General features: G+C 47.3%; 1 protein-coding gene across 17 annotated transcripts in view; it reads left to right on the top strand.

Annotated features, from left to right (window-relative positions):
• Positions 1–25455, top strand: part of LOC149121687 (uncharacterized) — a 117035-nt gene that overhangs the window by 83157 nt on the left and 8423 nt on the right. For 5 of the 17 annotated variants that reach the window (XR_016222374.1, XR_016222370.1, XR_016222372.1 and 2 more), the window contains 3 exons: positions 2254–2358; positions 9751–9831; positions 13834–14379. Coding sequence is in view for 5 of the 17 variants with exons in the window: in XM_089315120.1 (XP_089171246.1) it covers positions 2254–2358; positions 9751–9831; positions 13834–13895 (248 nt within the window). In the remaining 12 variants the exon portion in view is untranslated. The other 12 variants (XR_016222365.1, XR_016222371.1, XR_016222376.1 and 9 more) reach the window with 7 other exon arrangements.

Here is a 25455-nt window from a genome sequence, read left to right as displayed (position 1 = left end):
GCTGAGGGGCTGGGATTCAGGCTCCAGGTGGCTTCCAGAGCCGAGTCCGCCACTGCCTCTTGCATGGCCTCAGCACCGCCGTAGATGGGGGCTCTCCCACCCCAACCCTGCTTTGGGGACGGAGGAGGACGCGGTTTTGGACTCCTGAAACCGCTGCTTGCCCGCGGGTCTGCCTAAGGGTCAGGGGCGAGCGGGCTGCGCAAGCTTCAAAAGCAGACGCCCGGCTGGCACCGTGGCTCACTAGGCTAATCCTCTGCCTTGCGGCGGGGGCACACCGGATTCTAGTCCCGGCCGGGGCGCCGGATCCTGTCCCGGTTGCCCCTCTTCCAGGCCAGCTCTCTGCTGTGGCCAGGGAGTGCAGTGGAGGATGGCCCAGGTGCTTGGGCCCTGCACCCCATGGGAGACCAGGAGAAGCACCTGGCTCCTGCCATCGGATCAGCGCGGTGCGCCGGCCATTGGAGGGTGAACCAATGGCAAAAGGAAGACCTTTCTTGTCTCTCTCTCTCTCACTGTCCACTCTGCCTGTCAAAAAAAAAAAAAAAAAAAAGGCCGACGCCCCCTCGCGGTCGAAAGCTGGTGGCGGACGTTGGGCACAGGACCTTTATGTTATGTGCCCAGGGAGCATGGGGTTGCTCTCTTTTGGGCTCCTGGGCGCTCGAAGCCTCTGATGGCATCCCAGACGCGGAAGCCGCCATAGCACCTTTGAGTCTGCAGTGCCCGCACCTGGCACCTGTCCCTGGCCCGCGCTGCCCCCTGGACCACGGGTAAGTGCTGGCCGACCTGCTGGGCTCTTCCTGCACAGTTGTGGTGGGGCAGAGCTGGCTGCCCCTTCCCTCCAGGGATCCCTGGGGCCTTTCTCTCTGCGGGCAGGTATGGATCCCTGAGGGCTGGGAGAGAGGTGGGGTTCTCAGGTGCAACCGGAGGCTGTCTCTCCTGCCAGGTGTGCAGGGAGGAACAAATGCCAGGCTGGCTGTCTGAGGAGGGGGCTGGGTGTAGAATGAGGCCCAGGGAGAGGGTGGGGCAGGGGCTCAGCCTGGATTCCAGAAAAGCTCTGGCGCCTCTCAGCGGCAGGCGGGATTGGGTGGGCGTTGTCTTCTTTAAGGGAAGAGCAGCTGTTCCCAGAGACGTGGGGACATGCAAGCAAAATGGCCTTAGAGGTTCGGAGTGGCAAGGAGGCTAATGGGTGGTCTCCGTCAGACCTTACATTTTACAGTGGGGGAAAAGCAAGGCCGTGGGACAGAGGTTCTTTTTCTGGGTGGGAGCAGAAAGCGGCCTGCACCTGGTGGGCATCTGCCTCCCCCCACTGCAGAGCGGGGGTGATGCGGCCGGGCTGGAAGGCCTCCACGCCCCTCCTCTCTGGGCAATTGGCTGTGCTTGGGAAGGGGCTGAATTAGCCCCTCGGAGGCCCATCTGCTCCAGAGCTTCTCCCTGGGAGGGTGGGGATGAGGGGAGGGGACTACAGTTGGCTCTTTGTTTTTCTTAAAGCAATGGTAGACTTGATATTGAGTGCTGGGCCTGATTGAATAAAGAGACACAGTGAAGTGTATTTCCCTGTATACGTGGGAGACTGTGAAGTCGGTGATGAGCACTGACAGGGTGAGCTGACCGCCCTGATCCGCGGTCAGGCCATTTCGTTCTCTTGGTGGCTCCTGACTGCCCAGGGAGGACGTGGTGTTGACAGTGGGCTTGGTTGAGGCCCTGGCTGCCCCTCAAGGGTGGGTGTCTTGACCACAGCTACTTCTTCCCAAGCATCTTAGATTGAGCCCTCCACCTCCCCATTATGTTACTAAAGGATGGTCTCCTCAGTTTGGATCCTAAATATAAAAATGAACCCTTGGTTTTTTTTTTTTCCAAGTAGCCTGGAGCAGTTTAGGGGACAGTGTGCCACAGCACAGCAAGTGTACTTGACTTTGGAGCTCCCTTGCTGATCTTTTCTCAGCCATGGCATTGCCCTACTTTCACTTGAAGGGCTCACTTTCCTTTATAAGCAATGAAAGAGGGGGAGCAGGGCTGTGGTTGAACAGCTCATGAAAGGCAGGGAACTGGTTTCCAACAGGGCTCAGTCCATACAAGCTTTCGTTTCTAAGTGTGGCCCTTTTGGTCTTATGGCTGAGGTCACGGTGGACTCAGTGGAGAATCCCAAAGTTTGTGTTGCTAGCAACAGACATCTTTCTGTTTGTCATCTGGTAGGTATGAATTGGTTCTTAGGTTCTCCAAGGCCTGTTCAAACGTGAAGGTGTTTGCTTCTTATAGGTTCCTGGTTACAACTTGTGGTTTCAGTCGCATCTGAGTTGAAGTCTTGGCCCAGACATTTGCTAGCTGAGGTGTTGTTGGCAGGACGTTTTACCATCCATCCAGGTGAGTGGTCTTTTATTTGAGGATAAAAGTGGGGGTGTGAGCATTGTGTTTTGTGGTTGGGACATCAGAGTATCAGAGTGCCTGGGTTTAGTGCCTGTCACCTTCTTGCTAATACAGATCCTGGGGGGTTAAGGCTCAAATGCTTGGGTTACTGCCACCTGTCAGGGAGATACGGGGTGAGTTCCTGGTTCTTGGCTTCTGCCTCGGGCCATTGCAGATGTGGGGGGTGGAGCAGTGAATGAATGAGAAACTGAACTCAAACACGCGGAATGTTCCTTTGCTGGGGTATTCATCTAATGGTTTCCAGTGACTGAGGACTGAATGCTGGCATTTTCTGGTTTGCCTATTTCCCTGATGGTTGGTTTTAGACTATAGGCACAAGACAAAGGGAAGACAGACTACAAACTATGAACTCAGTAGCTAGAGCTGGTTTATTCAGAGACAGACCTGAGAAGGGCCCCCTACCAGCGAGGGTTGGGAGCATGTTCTGGTAGAGACTAGGGGCTTATCTATCCTGGGCTACTTTTGGTTCAGGGTGGACAGGGATTAGGCAGAGCTGAGCTGGTTTGCCCTGGCCTTTTCAAACTTCTAGAGGGTTGGGGCTAATGGCTGAACTCTTGAGATAGTGGTGTGGCTGTAGGAAAGCATCACTTCTGCCCATCATGTTGCTCAAGGTCCTGCATTCTGACTCTCAGGATAGATAGAAAGATGGGTGTGGTATCCTATTGGCCACTTCCTGCTGATGCAGGACTGTAGTCCAGTTTTACTGGAGAAGAAGAGCAGTCTTGTGATGTTCCTGCAGGATGTCTTGGGATACAGCAGTCACTCGTTCCTGTGAGCACTTTTGAAATATAATTATGTATCACAAGAGTAAAAACACTGTGATTATGAAGAAAAAAGGAGATGGTAGAAAAATTACCCAGAATGTCAAAGATGGCCAAAATGTGACAAGGGTCTTGTTGTAATGCATTCTTACATTTAATTAGCATGCTTTTTTTTAATGTGTTCAGTAGCATCTCTCACAGCACCTGACTCCCTGGTGTACAAGCCACACTCTTTACCCAAAGAGGCAAAGTCCTCCTTTTTTGGAGGTGAGGAAGTCTAAATCCTCAGTGATTTCAAAGGACCACTGCTGACAAGAATCTACCTGGTCTTGGAAGTGAGACAGTTGTGGTGCTGGGTCATTTATGTTTGCTTTGAGAGTGAGAGAAAATTCTTTGTATTTCTTTGTCTTGTCCCCTGAAATTTCCAGTCTTGCTGCTCTTGGCCCAATTCCTGGCAGAAAACACCCAATGAGAATAGCAAGGGGAGCTAATTCCAAGTCACTCTTGACATGGTGGGTTAGAGGGATGGGACACCAAGTCTGGTTGAGAGTATAGGACAAAGGGTGAAATAGGAATGTGAGAGGACTCGTTCCTGTCCAGTTCATGGGAAGACATTTGTACACCTGGATGCCACAGAGTAAGAACTCTCCTATTTATGGTCCCACGTGTGCTCACCAATGCATCCTTGGGCTGGGTCCTGACAGTGATGGTTCAGTTAGAGTGGTAGTATTTGCCTTTGTGGCTAATTTCACTAACTTGTGGGAGTGGTGGAAGGAAGTGGAGGAAAGGAGGGAGGCTGGGAGAGTAATTGTCCAGCTGCAGAGCACATGGGACAATGATCCTACTTTATGACAAAAGGGAAGAGAACACATAGGATGCATTTAAGGGCTTGACCTATCAGCGAGACCCCAGAGAAAATGCCATTGATAGGTGTGTAAGGTTGGTTCAATTCTTCCTGTTTTGGGGAAAGTACAGGGTATCCCTTCAGTCCTGTGGCCTTTGTCCAGACTGCCTGGGAGGTGGGAGGAGAGTGTACAGATCCCGGATGAAGCGATAGTGGGGTTATGTTCAAAGAAGAGATGAGAGAAAGCATTGATAAGAGCTGTGTAGAGGCTTTGGGAGGATGTGAGGTATATAGATTTGGGGACCACAAAACGGGGGCAGGCTAGAAGCAGCAGACCGTAGTAAAGCATGCAACCCAGAAGAGAGAAGAGGGCTCAGAGACGTCCTTTGCTATGAGTCATTCAGTTGGATCAGTTTCTGACAAAGTCTAGAGCTAATATCACAACAAAAGATAGCAACAGGGTACAGTGCATTACAGTAAGAGATGTAAACAGAGGATAAAAAGGGGTGTCTGAGTAGGATGAAGTCCTAGAGATTGCCCTGGAGCTGAGGGTCCAGGAGTTGGAAGAGTGGTCTGGTAGAGTTGAAGACCACTGCCTTTCTTTTAGAATTACTTGGAGGAGTCTGTAGAAGTGGCAGGGGTGTGCGGAGATGGTTCTTGCAGTAGTTGGGGGAGCTGTGTCCACCTGAGAGTTGTGGGACCTGTTGAGTAGGGTGTGCAGTAGAGGTGTTACTAATTGTAATGGAGCGAATGTATAGTGTGGGTGTCTCCTGAGTTTAGCAGTGGTCATTTCGACAGGGCTTAAGGGTGACATGTCGGTGCACAAGGAAGAAGGAACACATGGACACAACACTGTCTTTCCGGTGAAAGGCTTTTTATTGCTCACTCCAATTCACACTAGGGCTTTCCCACTGCATACCAATCTCTATAGTTATGTTCATTACTCCACAGATCATAACACACACCTAGCATCAAAGCAGTCTCAAAGGCAAAACAACTGTAATAAGTACAGCAAAGCATATAACGTTATTCTTAATCATAGGGTCGAGGCACATTCCTTCCTATTACATATGGCTAATATCATTATGAATGCTGTGTTCTCAGGGTTCCTATCACGGTCACGAAAAGTGAAAGTTCAAAGTCGAGAGTCTCATTACCACTCAGAGAGATGGATCTCAGAACAGTCACTTACAGGCAGGAAGTTGTGGGATGGCTGTCACTCTGGGCAGTAGGCTCAGAGTTCCCAGGGGGATGACAAGGCAAGGAGTTGGAGAGGTCCCCTGCTGAGAGGTCTGGTCCAGCTGTGTGGTCAGGTCAGGCTGATAAGGGGTCCAGGCGAGGCACTGGCTCCACTGGAGTTTGGTCCTGTAGTCGCTTTGTGTCGCTTAGCAAGGGGCTAGCGAGCTGGCTCTTCAGTTCCAAGTGTGAGGAGATCCGGAGGTTCACACGCACTGGGCCCTTGATCGGTTGTTGCCTTGTGCCGTTACAGATCCATCTATAATGGGCTGCCTCTTCAGCTCTGAATGTGTGGAGATCTAGAGGTTCACAGACACCGGGACCATGATCCTTTTATCCTTGTCACTCTGAAGGGGGAGTCTCCAGGAGGAGTCCAGGTGTCACCAATCAGTTGTGCTCCCTCTCGGAGTATCCCAGGGTGCCACCAATCCATTGTTTAGGACAGTGTATCTGGAGTATTCCTTGGGTGCATCCAATCCCTGTGTGAGTAGGAAGGTAACTTGAGGTTATCATCTATAGCATACAGACTGCCCAGGGAAGTCTGTTCAGTCTGATTAGGAGCATCTTTCTGGCAAGCGCTGAGCTTGACATAAGTGATGTCATCAGCTTCTGGCTTAGCATAAGTAACTCCATTTTTATTTCTTATTTTTGCTTCTTTGTGGGAAGCAGTGAGCTATAACTCTTTTTTGGGGCTACCAGTGGATTTCTCCATGGTCCACAGCCTTTTAATCATTGGGTGGGCAGTGATCTGTGACTCATTTTTAGGAGTCCTGTGGGATTCCCCACAGTGGTAGTCCATAGCACTTCATTAGAGTCTGTTGCATTTCTGTGTGAGTGCTTGCCTCAGGGCCAGGCCATGCTAAGGGCTGTGCTGTTGTTTGCTGTGGATGTTTTGCCTGAATGGATAAGTGAGGCAGAAGGAGGTAGCAGGGCCTCTGGGAACAGCAAGCCTGGTGTTGGGGAGAGGAAGAGGAGGGGTCTCTGTTGAAGGGTGGGAGTACTCATCGGGGAAGTAGTCAGTCTGGATAGGAGCACAGGGCCATACAGGGGTGGCCTTGGGAGCTGGGCTGAAGGGGTCCACCCAGCATGCAGGGAGCCCTAGCAGGGGTCAGAAGGCAGTGAGTGCAGTAGGACGCTGGTCAGGTGTGTGTGAGTGGGGAGCAGGGCTTCACTTGTGAGCCTTGGCTCAGAATCTTCCCCCTTCAGACCTCAGACTCTTTCCCATCTCACCAGGACGGTCACTCCCCAGCCTCCACTGTGGTCCCTGCCTCCAGCCCACAGCAGGAGATTTGGGGGCCACCACCTAATAACTTGTGGGTTCTGGGTAACCAGGCTCAGTTCCTGTAGAAAGCAAGCCTCCAGGGGAGTGGAGCTGCATCTCATGTGTGGACACTCAGGGCTGCTGCCTCCTGAGTCTCTCACTGTTGTCCTGTGGGCCATTTGGCATCTTTGGCCTGGGCGTGGAGACACGGGAATGATCTGAATGTGCAGGGTTTGTGGAGAGAATGATTGGCAGAATAGACCCCAGTGTTTGGCCTTTGTCCACCTGCTGCATTACTCAGGGAAGGGCAGGTGTTGATGTTAAAGTACAGGGTGCACTTGGAGGAGCTAGGCCATGGAGGGAGCCTGCTGAGAAGGCAGGGTTGGGCGTGTAGAAGGGGCAGGGGGTGAGTGCCGGGTGTGCATTGTGTTACCAATGCCCGGCTTCCTCCCGTAGGGTTCTCCCTGAAGGGGTAACAAGAACATGGCTGCACTGCCCCTGCGCTCTGTGATTTTACATTTCCTTTTGTTGTGCTGAGAACACTGCATGAGAGATCTGTCCTCTGAGGGTTCTCTCCATTTTTAGAATTTATAATCTTATTAAAAAAAGATTTGTTTATTTTTTGAAAGTCATAGTTCCAGAAAGGGGGGAGAGACAGAGGGAGAGATCTTCCATCGGTTGCTCATTCCACAGATGGTGGCAGTGGCCTCCCTGGTCCAGGCTGAAGCCAGGAACTTCTGCCCAGTACCCTGTGTTTGTTGCAGGGGTCCAGGTACTTGGGCCATCTTCCTCTGCTTTTCCCAGACCATTTTCAGGGACCTGGATTGGAATTGGAGCAGCCAGGGCAGGAACTGGTGCCCACATGAGATGTGAGGGTTTGCAGGCTGTGGCTTTATCCACTACAGCACAACATGGGCCCATCTCTAGAACTTCTTCATCTCCCAGCCTCCTGCTTTTGCTGGACCCTGGAAGGAAGTCTTTGTTGTGTAAGACGACTGCCTCAGTCGCCTGAGCACTGGTGTTGGTTGAGTGTCCCCAGTGTGCTTTCCACGGTTGTTTTGCCAGCATGGGAGGATGGATTGCATTTGGGATTCTCTGGGAAGATTATCCAGGGTGATCTCATACCTGTGAAGGAGTGAAGTGAACGAAGGGTTAAGTCAGTCAGGCATGCAGTGAATCCTCATTTGTCCGGTGGACACCTCTAGAACATTTTGGGGGGAAAAATGACCTGATCCTTTGCAGTATTCTTAAACTCTGTGTGTGTGTGTGTAGTGATTTTTCATCTCTGTAATAGGGAAAGCGTTTATAAAGGGGGCATGTATTTTTATGTAAATAGATTCAAAGGTGCCCAAGTTAAGGATTGTGTATTTGTATGCAATTTATATTTAGAATGTATCTGTTGCAACTTATGTGGTTAACATTACCCATAGATGGGGCCGGCACTGTGGCACAGAGGGTTAAAGCCTTGGCCTGCAGTGCCTGCATCCCATATGGGTGTTCCACTTCCAATCCAGCTCCCTGCTAATGTGCCTGGGACAGGCAGCAGAGGATGGCAGAAGTCATTGGGCCTCTGCACCCATGTGGGAAACCTGGAGGATGCTCCTGGCTTCGGATTGGCTCAGCTCTGGCCATTGCAGCCATTTGGGGAGTGACCCAGTGGGAAGACCTCTCTCTCTTGGCCTTTGCCTCTCTTTGTAACTCTTTCAAATAAACAAAAATAAATCTTTAAAAAAATATTACCCATAGGAAAAAAGAAAAGTGGAAGCTCATTTCACCAGTGCACCTAGTAGTTTTGCATTCTTGGTCAGCCTACGAAGTAAACTGGAGACTGTCAAGGTACAGAGGGTTAAGCCTCCCCTTGGCAACCCCATTTCTTATCAGGGTGCTGGTTAAGACCTGGCTACCCTGCTTCTGATCCAGTTCCTCTTGAATGTACAGAGAGGCAGCAGACCTGCCCTGTGCCTCTGACACCCATGTGGGAGATGGAGTTTTTGGCTCCTGGCTTCTGCCTGGTCCTATCTTGGTGGTTGTGGGCATCTGGGAAGTACACCACTTAATGGGAGACTTCTCTCTGTGTCTCTCTCTACCTTTCAAGTAGGTGAAAATAAGCAGACATTTCTTTGACTGTATTTTATCTTATTTTTTGGAGGCTTGCAGTTTTATTAAACAAAAGAAGGAGGCAAGCTAAACTGAAAGGCGGCGTCTCCATTCCAGGGGCGCCTGAGTGTGCTAGGCATCCTGAGCCACACGTAGGGTTGGGGGTGGCCTCCATGCCATCCTGCGAGCATATAAGTGCCCTGACATCCTGGCCCAGCTGCTGTGTGTCCTCCCTCAGCTTGTACGGCTCATGGGGATCAAGGAGAGCAGACAGAGGGCTGAGTAGTGCACAGGCCGAGCAAGCCAGGCTGGGATTCTGACTTGAGACAGGATGGTGAGGATTGTCCATCCACGGGAATGTTCTTAATGTAGCTAAGCTGTGTGCTCTAAATTTAGGTGTTTTCTGGACTCTGCTCAATTAAAGGAAGCGAACAGGTGTTGTACCAGGCCTGGCCCACAGGTGCTGGGATACTGACATCTGGGTCCATCTCTGTGCCTACAGACACTCATAGGTCTGCTGAGCATCCTGGAGACGCCTGTCCAGGACCTGGGGCCTGCGGATCTGTCGCCACTGTCACTTCTGCTCCAGTCTCATTTCTCTGCCCCCTGAGCCTTGCTGTCTCACGTTGTGGCTCCCTGCCTGGAGGGCACAGCTTTGGATCTTCTTGGTGACAGCCTGAAAGGGGCTGAGTGTCGGGGAACGGGACAGCCTGGCCAGCTGTGCCCCTCCCGACATGTACAAGCACAAGAAGTTTAGTGCTGGGCTTTTTCCACCCTGCCCGTTGCTAATTGCAAGATCCTGTTTTGACTTTAAGCATCCTGTTATTGCATGTTTCCCACACTTACTCTTGCTGAGTTGGTAACATGTTTTCCGTGAATCATATATAAATAGGTGGACCGTGGGCGGGAGTGATGAATGAATGCTGGTAACAGGCAGGAGCTGTGAATGAACGCCAGTAATAAGCGGGAGTGGTGAATGAAGGAGTTGTGAATGAATGCCGGTAACAGGGTGGGATATATAAGAGGGTTGGAGGAGGCGAAGATGGCGGGTGTTCGCAACATGTAATGCGAGTCTGCTGAAAAATAAAGTTGAAGCTGAAAAGCCGATAAACGTGTCTGGTGTCTCCGAGGTCTCGCCGGCGTTAACCTATCCGGAAGGTGTATGCCTGCAACTGGTGCCGTGACTCGGATCGCTGCGATGCGGAAAGAAGGTAAGAAAAAAAAAAGTCTATAGACGGGAGTCTAGGGGAAAAAGCCTAGGAATACCGCGGTACAATGGGGAACACACAGTCCACCACGAAAATGCACCTATTGATTAGCCGCCTTTTAAAGGCAATGGGGACGCCCGTAAAGAGTGTAGCTGTGTGCAATTTTATGAGGATACTATATAAAACTTGTCCTTGGTTTGTTGAAGAAGGAGATTTATCACAGGTTCGGTGGAGACGGGTGGGATGTGAATTGCGAAATGCTGGAGTCAAGGAGGGAGTGATCCGCTTGTGTTATCTGATAGATACTGCTTTACAGTCGGAGGATGACCAGATCGGGGAACTCTTAGATGAAGGCTCCGAACTACTGGAGGAGCTCAGCGAAGACTCCCATGATAGTAGCGAAAAAGGAGATAGTATAGAGGAACCAAGGATGGAAGCAAGCGGAGGAGCCCGACCAAAAGCGAAACATTCGCAGACGCTGGGATCGCTTCCACTATACCCGGAGTTGCCCTTAATGCCCTCCGCTTCTCCTTACGAACCACCCCGTCATCCTATGCGCTGTTGCTGTTTTGCCGGCAATGCTTCCAGCGAGATGAGGCCCATAGTTTTAGAGTCTGGGCCGGAGAAACAGACTAGAAGGCAAATGCTTGAAAACGAAAGTGCTCGTAATGACGATGAAGCCGCTTTTTTTTATAAATACTGGGGATTCAACTCCCCACCCACCGCGGCGCCTGAAACCAAATTGGGCAGAGTTCTTTAACCCCCATCAGATCTTTCCAGTGACCGAAGACCGCCAAGGAAATCGCGGGTGGACTCCGGTCGACTTCACAGCATTAAAAGAGTTGCAAAAGGCAGTGACTCTCTACGGGCCACATGCTAACTTCACCAAAGCTATCCTAGGAACCTTAGGCACTCAGGGCCTAGTCCCTGAAGATTGGAGAAATGTCTGCAAGGCAGTCCTTTCAGGGGGAGATTATCTCTTATGGTCAGCTGCTTATAGGGAACTAGCTCGTACTCAGGTGGCGCAAAACCGAGCTGATGGGCAACCTGCCTGGAATGAGGACATGTTAAACGGAGAGGGAGCATTCCATGCAGAAGCGGTGCAAGCTCGGTGTCCCCGGGATGTATTACAACAAATAAGAGATATAGCCTTGAGGGCCTGGAAGGTAGTGCAAAAAAAAGGGGGAAGTTAAACACAGTTTGACTAAGATAATACAAGGACCGACCGAGCCTTATGCAGATTTTATTAACTGCCTTTATGAAGCTGCAGGCAATCTGTTCGAGTCTTCTGAAGAGGCCGCACCCTTGCTGAGATGACTGGCATATGAAAATGCTAATAAGACATGTCGCTCCGCGCTAAGGCCTTGGCAACATAAGGACATCCCTACCTTTATGAAAATTTGCAGAGATGTCATGGATGATGTTGCCTCTGGGGCTCATGCTGCTATGGCAATGGCTAAGGCCAATAGAGCAAGTGACCGCAAATGTTTCGCTTGCGGCCAACCCGGACATGTAAAAAAGGAATGTAGACAACATAAGCCCAACAAACGACAGCCAGGATTATGCCCTAAATGTGGGAAAGGTAATCATTGGGCCAGTGATTGTTATTCTAAGACTGATAGAGCAGGAAACCCCATTCCCCAAGAGACAAAAAACGGGAGAGGGGCCCCAGCACACCGGGGCCCGAAGCAAAATTGGGTGCGCCAGCAATCAAAAAAGGGGGATCAGGAACAGTAAGCTGTTTCGAATTGCGGCCAGCGGAGTCTCAAATATTAACTCCAGCTATGGGTCCTCAAATCATTGATGTAGTCCCTACTAAAAATTCTCTTCCCAATACTCGCTTCGGACTAGTGATTGGACGAGCCACTAATTTTCAGCGCGGACTCCAAATTCAGCCAGCAATAGTAACTTTCCCCACATGCAAACCTAAAGTTATCGTTCAAGCCACCTTAGGTGCAGCTATCGTAGATAATGACAGACCCCTAGCACAACTACTATGCTGGGAAAAAATTAGAGATCAGAGAGCTAAACAAGGAAGTAATTTTGCAGCACTCTCCTTATCATTGGAAAACAGACCACTTTGGCCTCTTGTCATTCAGGGAAAAACAATACAAGGCTTGTTAGATACTGGGGCTGATGTAAATATTATAGCCGCAGATGACTGGCCTCCCTCCTGGCCAACACAAGAGTCAGAGAATACACTGGTAGGGTTGGGTACTACCCATGCTCCACCTAGGAGTGCCAGCATCCTCACTTGGACTGACAATGAAGGCCATTCTGGACAGTTCCAACCATATATCTGTAAGCTGCCAGTTACCCTGTGGGGACGAGACGTCCTACAGGAACTAAGACTTACCTTGACTAATGAAAAGGGAAAACAACAAGGATCACAGGCTGCGTGGAACATCATGACGCGAATGGGATATAAAGGTGGAGGCCTGGGAGCTAGGGAACAGGGTATTACAATGCCCATTAGTCCAAAAGGAGAAAAGGACAGGCATGGACTGGGTTTCCAGGAGGGGCCACCGCACTGCAGCCAATCCCTATAACTTGGCTCTCCTCTAAGCCAGTGTGGATTTCGCAGTGGCCCCTTACAGAAGAAAAATTGGCTGCTGTAAAAACCTTAGTAGAGGAACAATTAGGGGCAGGACATCTTCAGCCATCTACTTCTCCTTGGAATACTCCTATCTTTGTGATTAAAAAGAAATCAGGTAAATATCGCCTACTTCATGATTTAAGAGCTATAAATAAACAAATGCAACCTATGGGGGCCACTCAACCTGGCCTCCCCATTTTAACCATGCTAATCCCATTCCCAAAGCACCCATAGCTTTTACTGATGGAGCAAAAGGAGGTACCGGGGTGGCTATTTTACAAGGTCAGGTGCATCATGCAGTTACTGCATCTCCCTCACCTCAACATGCAGAGCTAGCTGTAGTGGCTAAGTTATTAAATATGGTTGAGGGTCCTCTTAATATCGTTTCTGATAGCTTATATGTTGTTAATGCTGTTAAGAGGCTAGGCTCCCCTTCGTTAATATCCAAAAGTTCTACAGTGTTTCCTTATTTTGAGCTTGTTCAGCACGCTTTATTTAGGAGATCAGATCCCATTTTTATCACCCATATTAGAGCACATACCTCCCTGCCAGGTCCTCTCACCGCGGGAAATGCCCTTGCCGATCAACATTCCCGCTTCCTTTTAGCTTGCACTGCCATGGAACAGGCAACAGAATATCACAAACTTTGGCATGTTAATAGTAAGACCTTAAGTATGAGGTTTAATATCCCTATTCGTAAAGCTAAATCTATTGTCCAAAATTGCGAAAAATGTGTTATTCATCAGCCTGTTACTATGCCCACTGGAGCTAATCCCCGGGGCCTTTATCCATGTCACATTTGGCAAATGGATGTAACGCATATCCCTGCCTTTGGCAAGCTATCCTGTGTCCATGTTACGGTGGATACTGACTCAGGAGTAGTTATGGCTACCGCCGCCGCCAAAGAGTCCACTTCCCATGTAATGCAACATATGTTACAATGTTTTGCTTCTTGGGGAATTCCTAATATAATAAAAACTGATAATGGACCTGCTTATACTTCTAAGGCTTTTGCTGAGTTTTTAGCAACTTTTCATATCTCTCATTTAACCGGCATCCCATATAACCCTACTGGACAAGCCGTTGTGGAATGCACTAATCTGTATCTGAAAAACTTTGTATTAAAACAAAAAGGGGGAATAGGGGCACTATCCCTTTCCCCTAAAGACATTCTCAACCTCGCCTTACTTACCATAAATTTTTTAAATAAAAAAGCTGATGGTCTCACCCCGGCAGAACGTCATGTAATCTTGGAACAGACCCCCAACAGTAATAAACCCCATGAACCGACAGAAGCTCAGCCACATGTTAGAAAAATGATTATGTGGAAAGACCCACAAGATAACAAATGGAAAGGCCCATACCCATTAATAAGAAGGGTACGAGGCGCTGTTTGTTTTCTCCCACAGGAAGAAAAAAATCCAATCTGGACTCCAGAAAGACGGACAAGAACAATAGAGTGGCAAGATGATCGTGATCCTACTCCTACTAATAGTGACGCCACTGTCACCAACGATGGCCAAGCTGGATGAGTATTGGGGTCTCTTGAGAGCCCTACCTCTCCCTCTCCAGTTGTGTATTTGCCTGGGAAGGACTTCTCTATGGCTGTTCAACACAGGAGAGACTTTGGAGTCACCATGGTCATCGTTGCAGTAATTGCAGCGTTATCAGCTTTTAGGCCGCTATTGGCATGGCCGTGAGCCAAACCTCCACACTGGCCATACTTGATAGCATCACAAGATCTACCACCCAGGCACTTGATGATATACTGCTATTCAGCTGTTAATGAATGGATTTATTGCAAGATTAGGCCTGGTTGGCATACCCTGTGTTATTCGATCTACTGCAGTTTGTGTTACCACCTACCCCTACAACCACTTTTCATTTGCCGCTAATCAGTCCCATCTTTTGGGTAGCATGTTAAATGGTAGTTGGAATCCAATTAAACAATGGGCCACTATTATAGGGTTGGCTCTTATTGTGCTTATTTTTTTTTCTTTTTTTTTATCTTTTATTTAATGAATATAAATTTCCAAAGTATGACTCATGGGTTACAATGGCTCCCCCCCCCATACCGTCCCTCCCACCCACAACCCTCCCCTTTCCCACTCCCTCTCCCCTTCCATTCACATCAAGATTCATTTTCGATTATCTTAATACACAGAAGATCAGCTTAGTATACCTTAAGTAAGGATTTCAACAGTTTGCTCCCACACAGAAACATAAAGTGAAAAATAATAGATGATTTTTTTTAAATGATGATGAAATCAGATCAGACCTATTGCCATGTTTAATCCCAGTGAGAGTCAAGTTGGGAATTGATAATTTTTTTTTTTTTACAGAAGATCAGTTTAGTGTACATTAAGTAAAGATTTCAATCGTTTGCACCCCCATAGAAACACAAAGTGAAATATACTGTTTGAGTACTCGTTATAGCATTAAGCCTCAGTGTACAGCACATTAAGGACAGAGATCCTACATGAGGAGTAAGTGCACAGTGACTCCTGTTGTTGACTTTACAAATTGACACTCCTGTTTATGGCATCAGTAATCTCCCTATGCACCAGTCATGAGTTTCCAAGGCTATGGAAGCCCCTTGAGTTCTCCGACTCTTATCTTGTTTAGACACGGTCATAGTCAAAGTGGAGGTTCTCTCCTCCCTTCAGAGAAAGGCACCTCCCTCTTTGAAGACCTGTTCTTTCCACTGGGATCTCACTCACAGAGATCTTTTTGCCAGAGTGTCTTGGCTTTCCATGCCTGAAATACTCTCATGGGCTTTTCAGCCAGATCCGAGTGCCTTTAGGGCTGATTCTGAGGCCAGAGTGCTATTTAGGACATCCGCCATTCTATGAGTCTGCTGAGTATCTCACTTCCCATGTTGGATCACTCTCCCCTTTATTTATTCTATCGGTTAGTGTTAGCAGATACTAGACTTGTTTATGTGCTCCCTTTGACTCTTAGTCCTTTCATTATGATCAATTGTGAACTGAAATTGATCACTTGGAATAGTGAGATGGCATTGGCACATGCCACCTTGATGGGATTGAATTGGAATCCCCTGGTATGTTTCCAACTCTACCAATTGGGGCAAGTCAGCCCGAGCATGCCCCAAATTATACATCTCTTCCCTCTCTTATTCCCACTCTTATGTTTAACAGGGATCACATTTCAGTTAATTTTCAACAATTAAGAATAACTGTGTGATAATTACAGAATTAAACCAGTCATATTAAGTAGAACAGACAAAAAAAATACTATGAGGGATAATGTATTAAGTTGTCCATTAGCAGTCAGGGCTATGCTGATCAAGTCACCATTTCTCATAGTGTCCATTTCACTTCAGGAGGTTTCCTTTTTGGTGTTCAGTCAGTTGTCACCGATCAGGGAGAACATATGGTATTTGTCCCTTTGGGACTGGCTTACTTCACTCAGCATGATGTGTTCCAGATTCCTCCATTTTGTTGCAAATGACTGGATTTCGTTGTTTCTTACTGCGGTATAGTATTCTAAAGAATACATATCCCATAATTTCTTTATCCAGTCTACCATTGATGGGCATTTAGGTTGGTTCCAGGTCTTGGCTATTGTGAATTGTGCTGCAATAAACATTAGGGTGCAGACCGCTTTTTTGTTTGACAATTTAATATCCTTTGGGTAAATTCCAAGGAGTGGGATGGCTGGGTCGAACGGTAGGGTTATCTTCAGGTTTCTGAGGAATCTCCAGACTGACTTCCATAGTGGCTTGACCAGTTTGCATTCCCACCAACAGTGGGTTAGTGTCCCTTTTTCCCCACATCCTCGCCAGCATCTGTTGTTGGTAGATTTCTGTATGTGAGCCATTCTAACCGGGGTGAGGTGAAACCTCATTGTGGTTTTGATTTGCATTTCCCTGATTGCTAGTGACCTTGAACATTTTTTCATGTGCCTGTTGGCCATTTGGATTTCCTCTTTTGAAAAATGTCTATTGAAGTCCTTGGCCCATCTCTTAAGTGGGTTGTTGGTTTTGTTTTTGTGGAGTTTCTTGATCTCTTTGTAGATTCTGGTTATCAACCCTTTATCTGTTGCATAGTTTGCAAATATTTTTTCCCATTCTGTCAGTTGTCTCTTCACTCTCCTGACTGTTTCTTTTGCAGTACAGAAACTTCTCAATTTGATGCAATCCCAATAGTTGATTTTGGCTTTGACTGTCTGTGCCTCCCGGGTCTTTTCCAGAAACTCTTTGCCTGTGCCAATATCTTGAAGGGTTTCTCCAATGTTCTCTAATAACTTAATTGTGTCAGGATGTAGATTTAGGTCTTTAATCCACGTTGAGTGGATTTTTGTGTAAGGTGTAAGGTAGGGGTCTTGCTTCATGCTTCTGCACGTGGAAATCCAATTTTCCCAGCACCATTTATTGAATAGACTGTCCTTGCTCCAGGAATTAGTTTTAGATCCTTGATCAAATATAAGTTGGCTGTAGATGTTTGGATTGATTTCTGGTGTTTCAATTCTGTTCCATTGGTCTATCCATCTGTTTCTGTACCAGTACCATGCTGTTTTGATTACAACCGCCCTGTAGTATGTCCTGAAGTCTGGTATTGTGATGCCTCCGGCTTTGTTTTTGTTGTACAAGATTGCTTTAGCTATTCGAGGTCTCTTGTGCCTCCATATGAATTTCAGCATCATTTTTTCTAGATCTGCGAAGAATGTCTTTGGTATCTTGATTGGGATTGCATTGAATCTATAAATTGCTTTTGGGAGAATGGACATTTTGATGATGTTGATTCTTCCAATCCATGAGCATGGAAGATTTTTCCATTTTTTGGTATCCTTTCTATTTCTTTCTTTAAGGTTTTGTAATTTTCATCGTAGAGATCTTTAACGTCCTTGGTTAAGTTTATTCCAAGGTATTTGATTGTTTTTGTAGCTATTGTGAATGGGATTGATCTTAGCAGTTCTTCCTCAGCCGTGGCATTGCCCGTGTATACAAAGGCTGTTGATTTTTGTGCATTGATTTTATATCCTGCCACTTTGCCAAACTCCTCTATGAGTTCCAATAGTCTCTTAGTAGAGTTCTTTGGATCCTCTAAGTACAGAATCATATCGTCTGCAAAGAGGGATAGTTTGACTTCTTCCTTCTTGATTTGTATTCCTTTGATTTCTTTTTCTTGTCTGATGGCTCTGGCTAAAACTTCCAGAACTATGTTAAATAGCAGTGGTGAGAGTGGGCATCCCTGCCTGGTGCCAGATTTCAGTGGAAATGCTTCCAACTTTTCCCCATTCAATAGGATGCTGGCTGTGGGTTTTTTATAAATTGCTTTGATTATATTGAGGAATGTTCCTTCTATACCCAATTTGCTTAGAGTTTTCATCATGAAAGGGTGTTGAATTTTATCAAATGCTTTCTCTGCATCAATTGAGATAACCATATGGTTTTTCTTCTGCAGTCTGTTACTGTGGTGAATCACATTGATTGATTTGCGAATGTTGAACCATCCCTGCATACCAGGGATGAATCCCACTTGGTCTGGGTGGATGATTTTCCTGATGTGTTGTTGTATTCTATTGGCCAGAATTTTATTGAGGATTTTTGCATCTATGTTCATCAGGGATATTGGTCTGTAATTTTCTTTCAGTGCTGCATCTTTCTCTGGCTTAGGGATTAAGGTGATGCTGGCTTCATAGAAAGAATTTGGGAGGATTCCCTCTTTTTCGATTGTTCTGAATAGTTTGAGAAGAAATGGGATTAGTTCTTCTTTAAATGTCTGGTAGAATTCAGCAGTGAATCCATCTGGTCCTGGGCTTTTCTTTGTTGGGAGGGCCTTTATTACTGTTTCAATTTCTGTTTCAGTTATGGGTCTATTTAGATTTTCGATGTCTTCATGGTTCAATTTTGGTAGATTGCATGTGTCCAGGAATCTATCCATTTCTGATAGGTTTTCCTGTTTGCTGGCATACAGGTCCTTGTAGTAATATCTGATGATTCTTTTTATTTCTGTGGTGTCTGTTGTTACGTTTCCTTCTTCATCTCTGATTTTATTGATTTGGGTCTTTTCTCTTCTTTTTTTAGTTAGTTGGGCCAATGGGGAGTCAATTTTGTTTATTTTTTCAAAAAACCAGCTTCTCGCTTGGCTGATTTTTTGTAATTTTTTTTGGATTCAATCCTGTTAATTTCTTCTCTGGTTTTAATTATTTCTCTTCTCCTACTAGATTTGGGTTTGGTTTGCTGCAGTTTTTCTAGGTCTTTGAGGTGCGCTGAAAGCTCATTTATTTGGTACCTTTCCAATTTCTTGATATAGGCACCTATTGCTATAAATTTGCCTCTCAATACTGCTTTTGCTGTATCCCATAAGTTTTGATATGTTGTGTTGTAGTCTTCATTTACTTCCAGAAAGTTTTTGATTTCTCTTTTGATTTCTTGAATGACCCAGTGTTCATTCAGGAGCATGTTGTTCAGTCTCCATGTGTTTGCATACTTTCTGGGGTTTCCTGAGTTGCTAATTTCCAGCTTCATCCCGCTGTGGTCTGAGAAGCTGCATGGTATGATTCTAATTCTTTTAAATTTGCTGAGACTTGCTTTATGGCCTAGTATGTGATCAATCCTAGAGAAGGTTCCATGCGCTGCTGAGAAGAATGTGAAGTCTGTAGATGTAGGGTTGAAAGTTCTGTAGATATCTGTTAGATCCATTTGGGCAATAGTGTCAATTAAATCTGCTGTTTCCTTGTTGATCTTCTGTCCGGATGATCTATTTCTGAGAGTGGAGTATTGAAGTCCCCCAGTACTATTGTATTGGAATCTAAATCTCCCTTTAAGTCCCTTAACATATCTTTTAAATAGACCGGTGCCCTGTAATTAGGTGCATATACATTTATAATAGTTACATCTTCCTGTTGAATTGAACCCTTAATCATTATATAGTGTCCCTCTTTGTCTCTCTTAACAGTTTTTGTATTAAAGTTTATTTTGTCTGATATTAATATGGCTACACCTGCTTTTTTTTGGTTTCTGTTGGCATGGAATATCTTTTTCCAACCTTTCACTTTCAGTCTGCATGCCTCTTTGTTAGAGAGATGTGTTTCTTGTAGGCAACAAATAGTTGGGTTGTGTTCTGTGAGCCAGTCAGCCAAACGGTGTCTTTTAACTGAAGAATTCAGACCATTAATGTTCAATGTGACTATTGATACGTAGTGACTTTGCCCTGCCATTTTCCCGGAAATATTTTCTAGTATATGCTTTGAGCTTCCCATGCTCTTTTACTGGTAGGTGTTCTTCCTTTCCCTTCTTTCATATTGATGGCCGTGTTTCTGTGTTTCTGAGTGTAGCACATCTTTAAGTATCTTTTGCAGGGCCGGACGAGTGGTCACAAAGTCTTTCAATTTCTGTTTGCTATGAAAGGTCTTTATTTCACCTTCATTCACAAATGAGAGCTTGGCAGGATATAATATTCTGGGCTGGCAATTTTTCTCTCTTAGCACCTGTGCTATGTCTCGCCATTCCCTCCTAGCTTGTTGGGTTTCTGATGAGAAGTCAGCTGTGAGTCTGATTGGAGATCCTCTGAGAGTAATCTGATGTTTCTCTCTTGCATATTTTAGGATCTTTTCTTTATGTTTCACTGTGGTAAGTTTAATTACCACGTGTCGTGGTGAGGATCTCTTTTGGTCATGTTTATTGGGGGTTCTATGAGCTTCCTGTACTAAGATATCTCTGTCCTTCTCCAAACCTGGAAAGTTCTCTGCTAGTATCTCACTAAAAAGGCCTTCCAATCCTGTCTCCCTCTCCATGCCTTCAGGAACTCCTAGAACTCGAATGTTGGTTTTTTTAATAGTATCCTGTAGATTCCCAACAATATTTTTTAGGTTTCTAATTTCCTCTTCTTTTCTTTGGTTTGACTGTATGTTTTCCTGTGCTCTATCTTCTAAGTCCGATATTCTCTCTTCTGCTTCACCCATTCTGTTTTTAAGGCTTTCTAATGTGTTTGTCATTTGATCTATTGAGCTCTTCATTTCATTTTGATTTCTCTTCACTATTACACTTTCCTGTTCTACTAGTTTCTGAGTTTCATTTTGACTCTTCCTTAAAATTTCATTTTCACGAGAGAGATTTTCAATCTTGTCCATTAAGGATTTCTGTAGTTCAAGGATTTGCTTTTGAAAACTTCTAATTGTTCTTATCATAAATTTTTTGAAATCCGTATCTTGCATTTCTTCTATCTCATCATCTTCATACTCTTGGCTTGGGGTGTTTTGCTTATTTGGAGGCATCATAGTGTCATCATTGATCTTGCTCCCTCTATTTCTGTGTTTGTTACTCGGCATAGTTAATTCTTCTTGCGTCACTGTGCGTTTTTTTTTTTCTTTCTTTTTTTTTTTTTTTATACTGTGTCCATGTTAAGTGGGCTGCCTGCTGTTGGAGGAGCCTTGGAGGCTTGAGATGGGTGCAGCCTGAGAGCTCTGCCTGGTTCTTCCTGGTTAAGGGTGTGCAAAGGTGACACCCTCAGGTTATGCGTGGTAAATCTCTCTCTTTTTATTTATTTATTTATTTTATTTATTCAGGGGGTAAGTAACACCGCAGGGCAGGGCTGTGCAGAATTGATGGTATTTAGCTTCCAGTCTTTGGCTCCTCTGGACTCCCACTGGGTTGCCTAGGCTACTGAATTGTAGTGACTCAGTTCCTTAACTCTCCCCCATTGATATGTAAATCCAGAGAGGAGGCCTGTTCTTTGTCTCTTGGGAATTCTTCAAGCCTTGCAGCCTTGTAACCTTTGCAAGGTTAGGGGAAAGAGAAACCCTGAAGCTTTTTTTTTTCCTTCTTTCCAGTAGTGAGTTTGCTGCACTTTCCGGCCCCCCTCTAGATTCTGACCCCCGTTTTCCCACCAATGTCTCGGGTTATTGAGCTCACCTCCCCTTCCAGCGCCGATGTGTGGACTCGGAGCCCTGAGCGTCCCAAGTCTCCCCGCTGTTGTCTGTGTGGCATGCACTCCCCTTGGAGCACTGGCGCACAGACCCTGGGGCTTCTGCGGCTCGGTCCCGCGACTTGGCTTCCGCGCGGTGGGCGACCTTGTTCTCCCAGTAGGTCCTCCGATTCACGGCTGCTCCATCCAGAAGGGTTTCCCCTGCAATTTTTTTTTTTTTTGGTTCTATTTTCTGCAGCTACCGTAACTCCCCTTTTATTAAACTAAATTTTCCCGGACTATCAGTGCGCGCCCTCACTATTCCGCCATCTTGGCTCCGCCCCTCTTATTGTGCTTATAACAGGATCAATTATTGTTCGGATCTTGCAAGGGCTATTAATATGCAAATGGTGGTTAAACAAGCCAGCTAACATTCAATAACCAGTACCCCATGCAAAATGGACAGATTCAGGTGTGGCTGAATCTGCTGGAATGGTAGTCAGAGACGGGTAAGTTCTGAGAGGTCTTCAAGGCAACCTAAGACAGGGCATGAACGCTCCCTCCACACCTCATGTTCATGTGCCAATGACGGGTAAGCCCGATAGATGCTCTTGGTCACCTAAGACAGGCACAGTACCACTCCATTTTGCAAAGAAATAAGGGGGAGATGTCAGGGATCCGGACATCCTGGCCAGCTGTGCCCCTCCCGACATGTACAAGCACAAGAAGTTTAGTGCTGGGCTTTTTCCACCCTGCCCGTTGCTAATTGCAAGATCCTGTTTTGACTTTCAGCATCCTGTTATTGCATGTTTCCCACACTTACTCTTGCTGAGTTGGTAACATGTTTTCCGTGAATCATATATAGATAGGTGGACGGTGCGCGGGAGTGATGAATGAACGCCAGTAATAAGTGGGAGTGGTGAATGAAGGAGTTGTGAATGAATGCCGGTAACAGGGCGGGATATATAAGAGGGTTGGAGGAGGCAAAGACGGCGGGTGTTCGCGACATGTAATGCGAGTCTGCTGAAAAATAAAGTGGAAGCTGAAAAGCCGATAAACGTGTCTGGTGTCTCCGAGGTCTCGCCGGCGTTAACCTATCCGGAAGGTGTACGCCTGCAGCTGAGCTGTCTTGCATCCTGGGAGATGTCTCCATCCAGTCTCTCTGTGCCCTGGCTGCACTGTCTGCCTGCCAGCTGGGGGCTCCCTACTGCTGATCCCTGGAGAGCCTGCCCTGCCCTCCTTCTGGCTCACTGTCCAACCTTCTCCCCTAGGATGCCTGCCCATGCCCCACGGGTACCACCTGATTCTGGGTCTCACCCCATGGTGTCATTCTCCTGTGGTACCCCATTGTGGGACAGACTCTGCAGCTTAGGTGGAGGTCCCTGAATCAGTGACCATGTCAGTATAAATGGAGATGATGTGTGTGACACTGAGTGAGTCAGCCAGGGCCTAAGAAGACCAGACAGTCCTCCTGGACCTGACCCGAGAACCTGACCTTGCATCAGCTCACCCCACATGAGGATCCAAGCAAACCACCTAGGCAAGGCAGGAAACAGGGATGCAGCCCTACAGCAACAAGGAACTGAGGCCACAGCATCCCAGATGGCCCCTTGTAACCTCAGGAGAGACCTTGAGCCTGAAGCATGCAGGCTCCTGACCTGCAGATGTGGCGAGATGATGCATCTGTGTCATAGAACCAGTTGTGCAGGGCAGGCACCACTGCAGGCACCTTCAGGATGGAGAGTCGTGCCTCACACAGTGTGGAGTGAGATGAGCAAGCATCACCTGTTCCCGCTTCTGCGGGGCACCCAGATTTTCCAGCTGTCTGCTCTTGGCGATACTGATGCCAACCAACTGGGAATATCTTTTCTTTTTTTTTTTTTCCTAATATGGCAAAAAAAAAAAATCAAAGAGACTGTTGAGTATCCGAACTCCCTAGGAGCTGCATCAAGTACTGTGCAGCCCTTCCATTCTCTGTGTCCTGATGGTGTGGAGTGAGCCCATTTGATAAGTGAGGAAAGGGAGGCTCAGAGCCGGGCAGGGGGTGCTTGCTCCATGGCGCCTGCCCAACGAGTGGAAGGGCCAGGGCTCTAACCCAAGATGGTTAGTTCTAAGGCCAGGCTGTTACCACCAGACATGGGCACAGAAGCTCTTGTTCCCACCCCTCATTAAAGGCACATGGCAGACTGTGACAGGAGCTCCAGGGGACTTGATGATAGAAGGCTGGAGCTGAGGTGGGGGTGTTTGGGAGCTTGTGCCTCTGGGAGTCCCCTGGGAGTAACATTGCGGGGTTGGGGGGAACTGGTGCCTGGCAGCCTCTGGGCAATCAAGAAGTCCAGGCCTTATTCAGAGGGAGAGGTTTTGTGTTTTAACCTGGAGCCAAGGGGAGCCACTGAGGGTCTCAGGAAACCTTTCTTTTTCCCCCTAAAAGAGGGAGATGAGATACAGAGGGAGATCTTTCATTTACTGGTTCACTCCCCAGATGGCATGAAGGGCTGGGGCTGGGCCAGGCTGAAGTGAGAAGCTGGGACATCCAAGTACTTGGGCCATTTTCTGCTGCCTACAGACACATCAGCAAGGAGCTGGATCAGAAGTGGAGCATTAGGGACTTGAATTTGTGCCCATTTGGGATGTTTGCCTGGCATGTGTTGGCTTTACCTGCCATGTCACAGCATTGGCTCCTTGATTTTTTTTAAAGTGCGTGTGTTAGGTATTTTTTTTTAAGATTTATTTATTTATTTGAACGGCAGAGTTACAGAGAGGCAGAGGCAGAGAGAGAGGTCTTCCGTCCACTGGTTCAGTCCTCAGAAAGCTCCAATGGCTGGAGCTGGGCCAATTGGAAGCTAGGAACCAGGAGCTTTCTCTCTGTATCCCATGCAGGTGAGGGGCACAAGGACTTGAGCCATCTTCTGCTTTTCCAGAGAGCTTTATTGGAAGTGGAGCAGCTGGGACTTGAACTGGTGCCCATAAGGGATGGTGGCACTACAGACAGTGGTGCCAGCCATGGATTTTTTTTTTGACAGGCAAAGTTAGAGAGAGACAGAGAGAAAGGTCTTCCTTTTTCTGTTGGTTCACCCCCCAAGTGGCCCCTGTGGCTGGCATGTTGGGGCCAGCGTGCTGTGCCAATCTGAAGCCAGGAGCCAGATGCTTCCTCCTGGGCTCCCATGTGGTGAAGGACCCAAGGACCTGGGCCATCCTCCACTGCACTCCCAGGCCACAGCAGAGAGCTGGACTGGAAGAGGAGTGACCAGGACAGAATCTGGCGCCCAGACAGGGACTAGAACCCAGGGTGCCGGTGCTGCAAGCAATGGATTAGCCTAGTGAGCCACTGTGCCGGCCTCGATTTTTTTAAAAAGCTTTGTTACAGGAGGGATTTGTGGCACAGGAGGTCAAATTGCCAGCTTGGATGCCTGTTTCCCCATGAGGGTGCTGGTTTTGGCTGCCAGTATTCCACTTCCAATTAGCTTCCCACTGATGTGTCTCTGGGGGGCACAGGCAGTGGCTCAAGTACTTGAGTCACTGCCACCGGATGGGAGCTCTGCCTCTCTTTCTGCTTTTCAAATCAAATGAAAATTGATGAAAAAAATTAAAAAATATATATATTTTGTCCACTGAGTGGAGATTGACCATGGGGCCCCGGTTCCTAGCTATGGAGATTATGCCTCCCTAAGGGACACTGTGGTTGGCACAACTGGGAGGTGCTCCTGGCTTGGGTCATGTGGGGGCCAGAGATGCTGCCCCACACCCTGCAGTGCCGAGGGTTCCCCGGACCAAGATTGATCTGGGTCCAGTGTCCACGGTGCCAAGGGGAGAGCCCCTGGCGCAGGGGTACAGGAGTGGAAACCCAGAGAACACTGAAGTCCTGGAGAGAAAGGGCTGTTCAGTAAGCAAAGTCATACATCTGGACTCTGCTGTATAGAGGTAACTTGGGTTATGTGGATTCCCTGCCTTGTGCCTCAGTTTCCCTGCCTACAGTGTGGGCACAGTTGTCCCCTCTTCGAGTTATCAGGATTGTAGAAGGTGGTCCTTGTCAAACCCTGAAACCTGAGCCTCTGCACCTTCACCCTCCTAGCTGCTGTGGACACCATTACTGTGTGTCACTTGTGAGGAGAGGGAGCTGGGGTGGGATCTCCCTTCCCAGCATCCCTGGAACTTCACCCA

Source organism: Oryctolagus cuniculus, chromosome 16 (assembly GCF_051225735.1).
Source record: "Oryctolagus cuniculus isolate XC-2025 breed Fujian yellow rabbit chromosome 16, ASM5122573v1, whole genome shotgun sequence".
Classification (NCBI taxonomy): domain Eukaryota; kingdom Metazoa; phylum Chordata; class Mammalia; order Lagomorpha; family Leporidae; genus Oryctolagus; species Oryctolagus cuniculus.
This window is presented reverse-complemented; position numbering and strand designations above follow the sequence as displayed.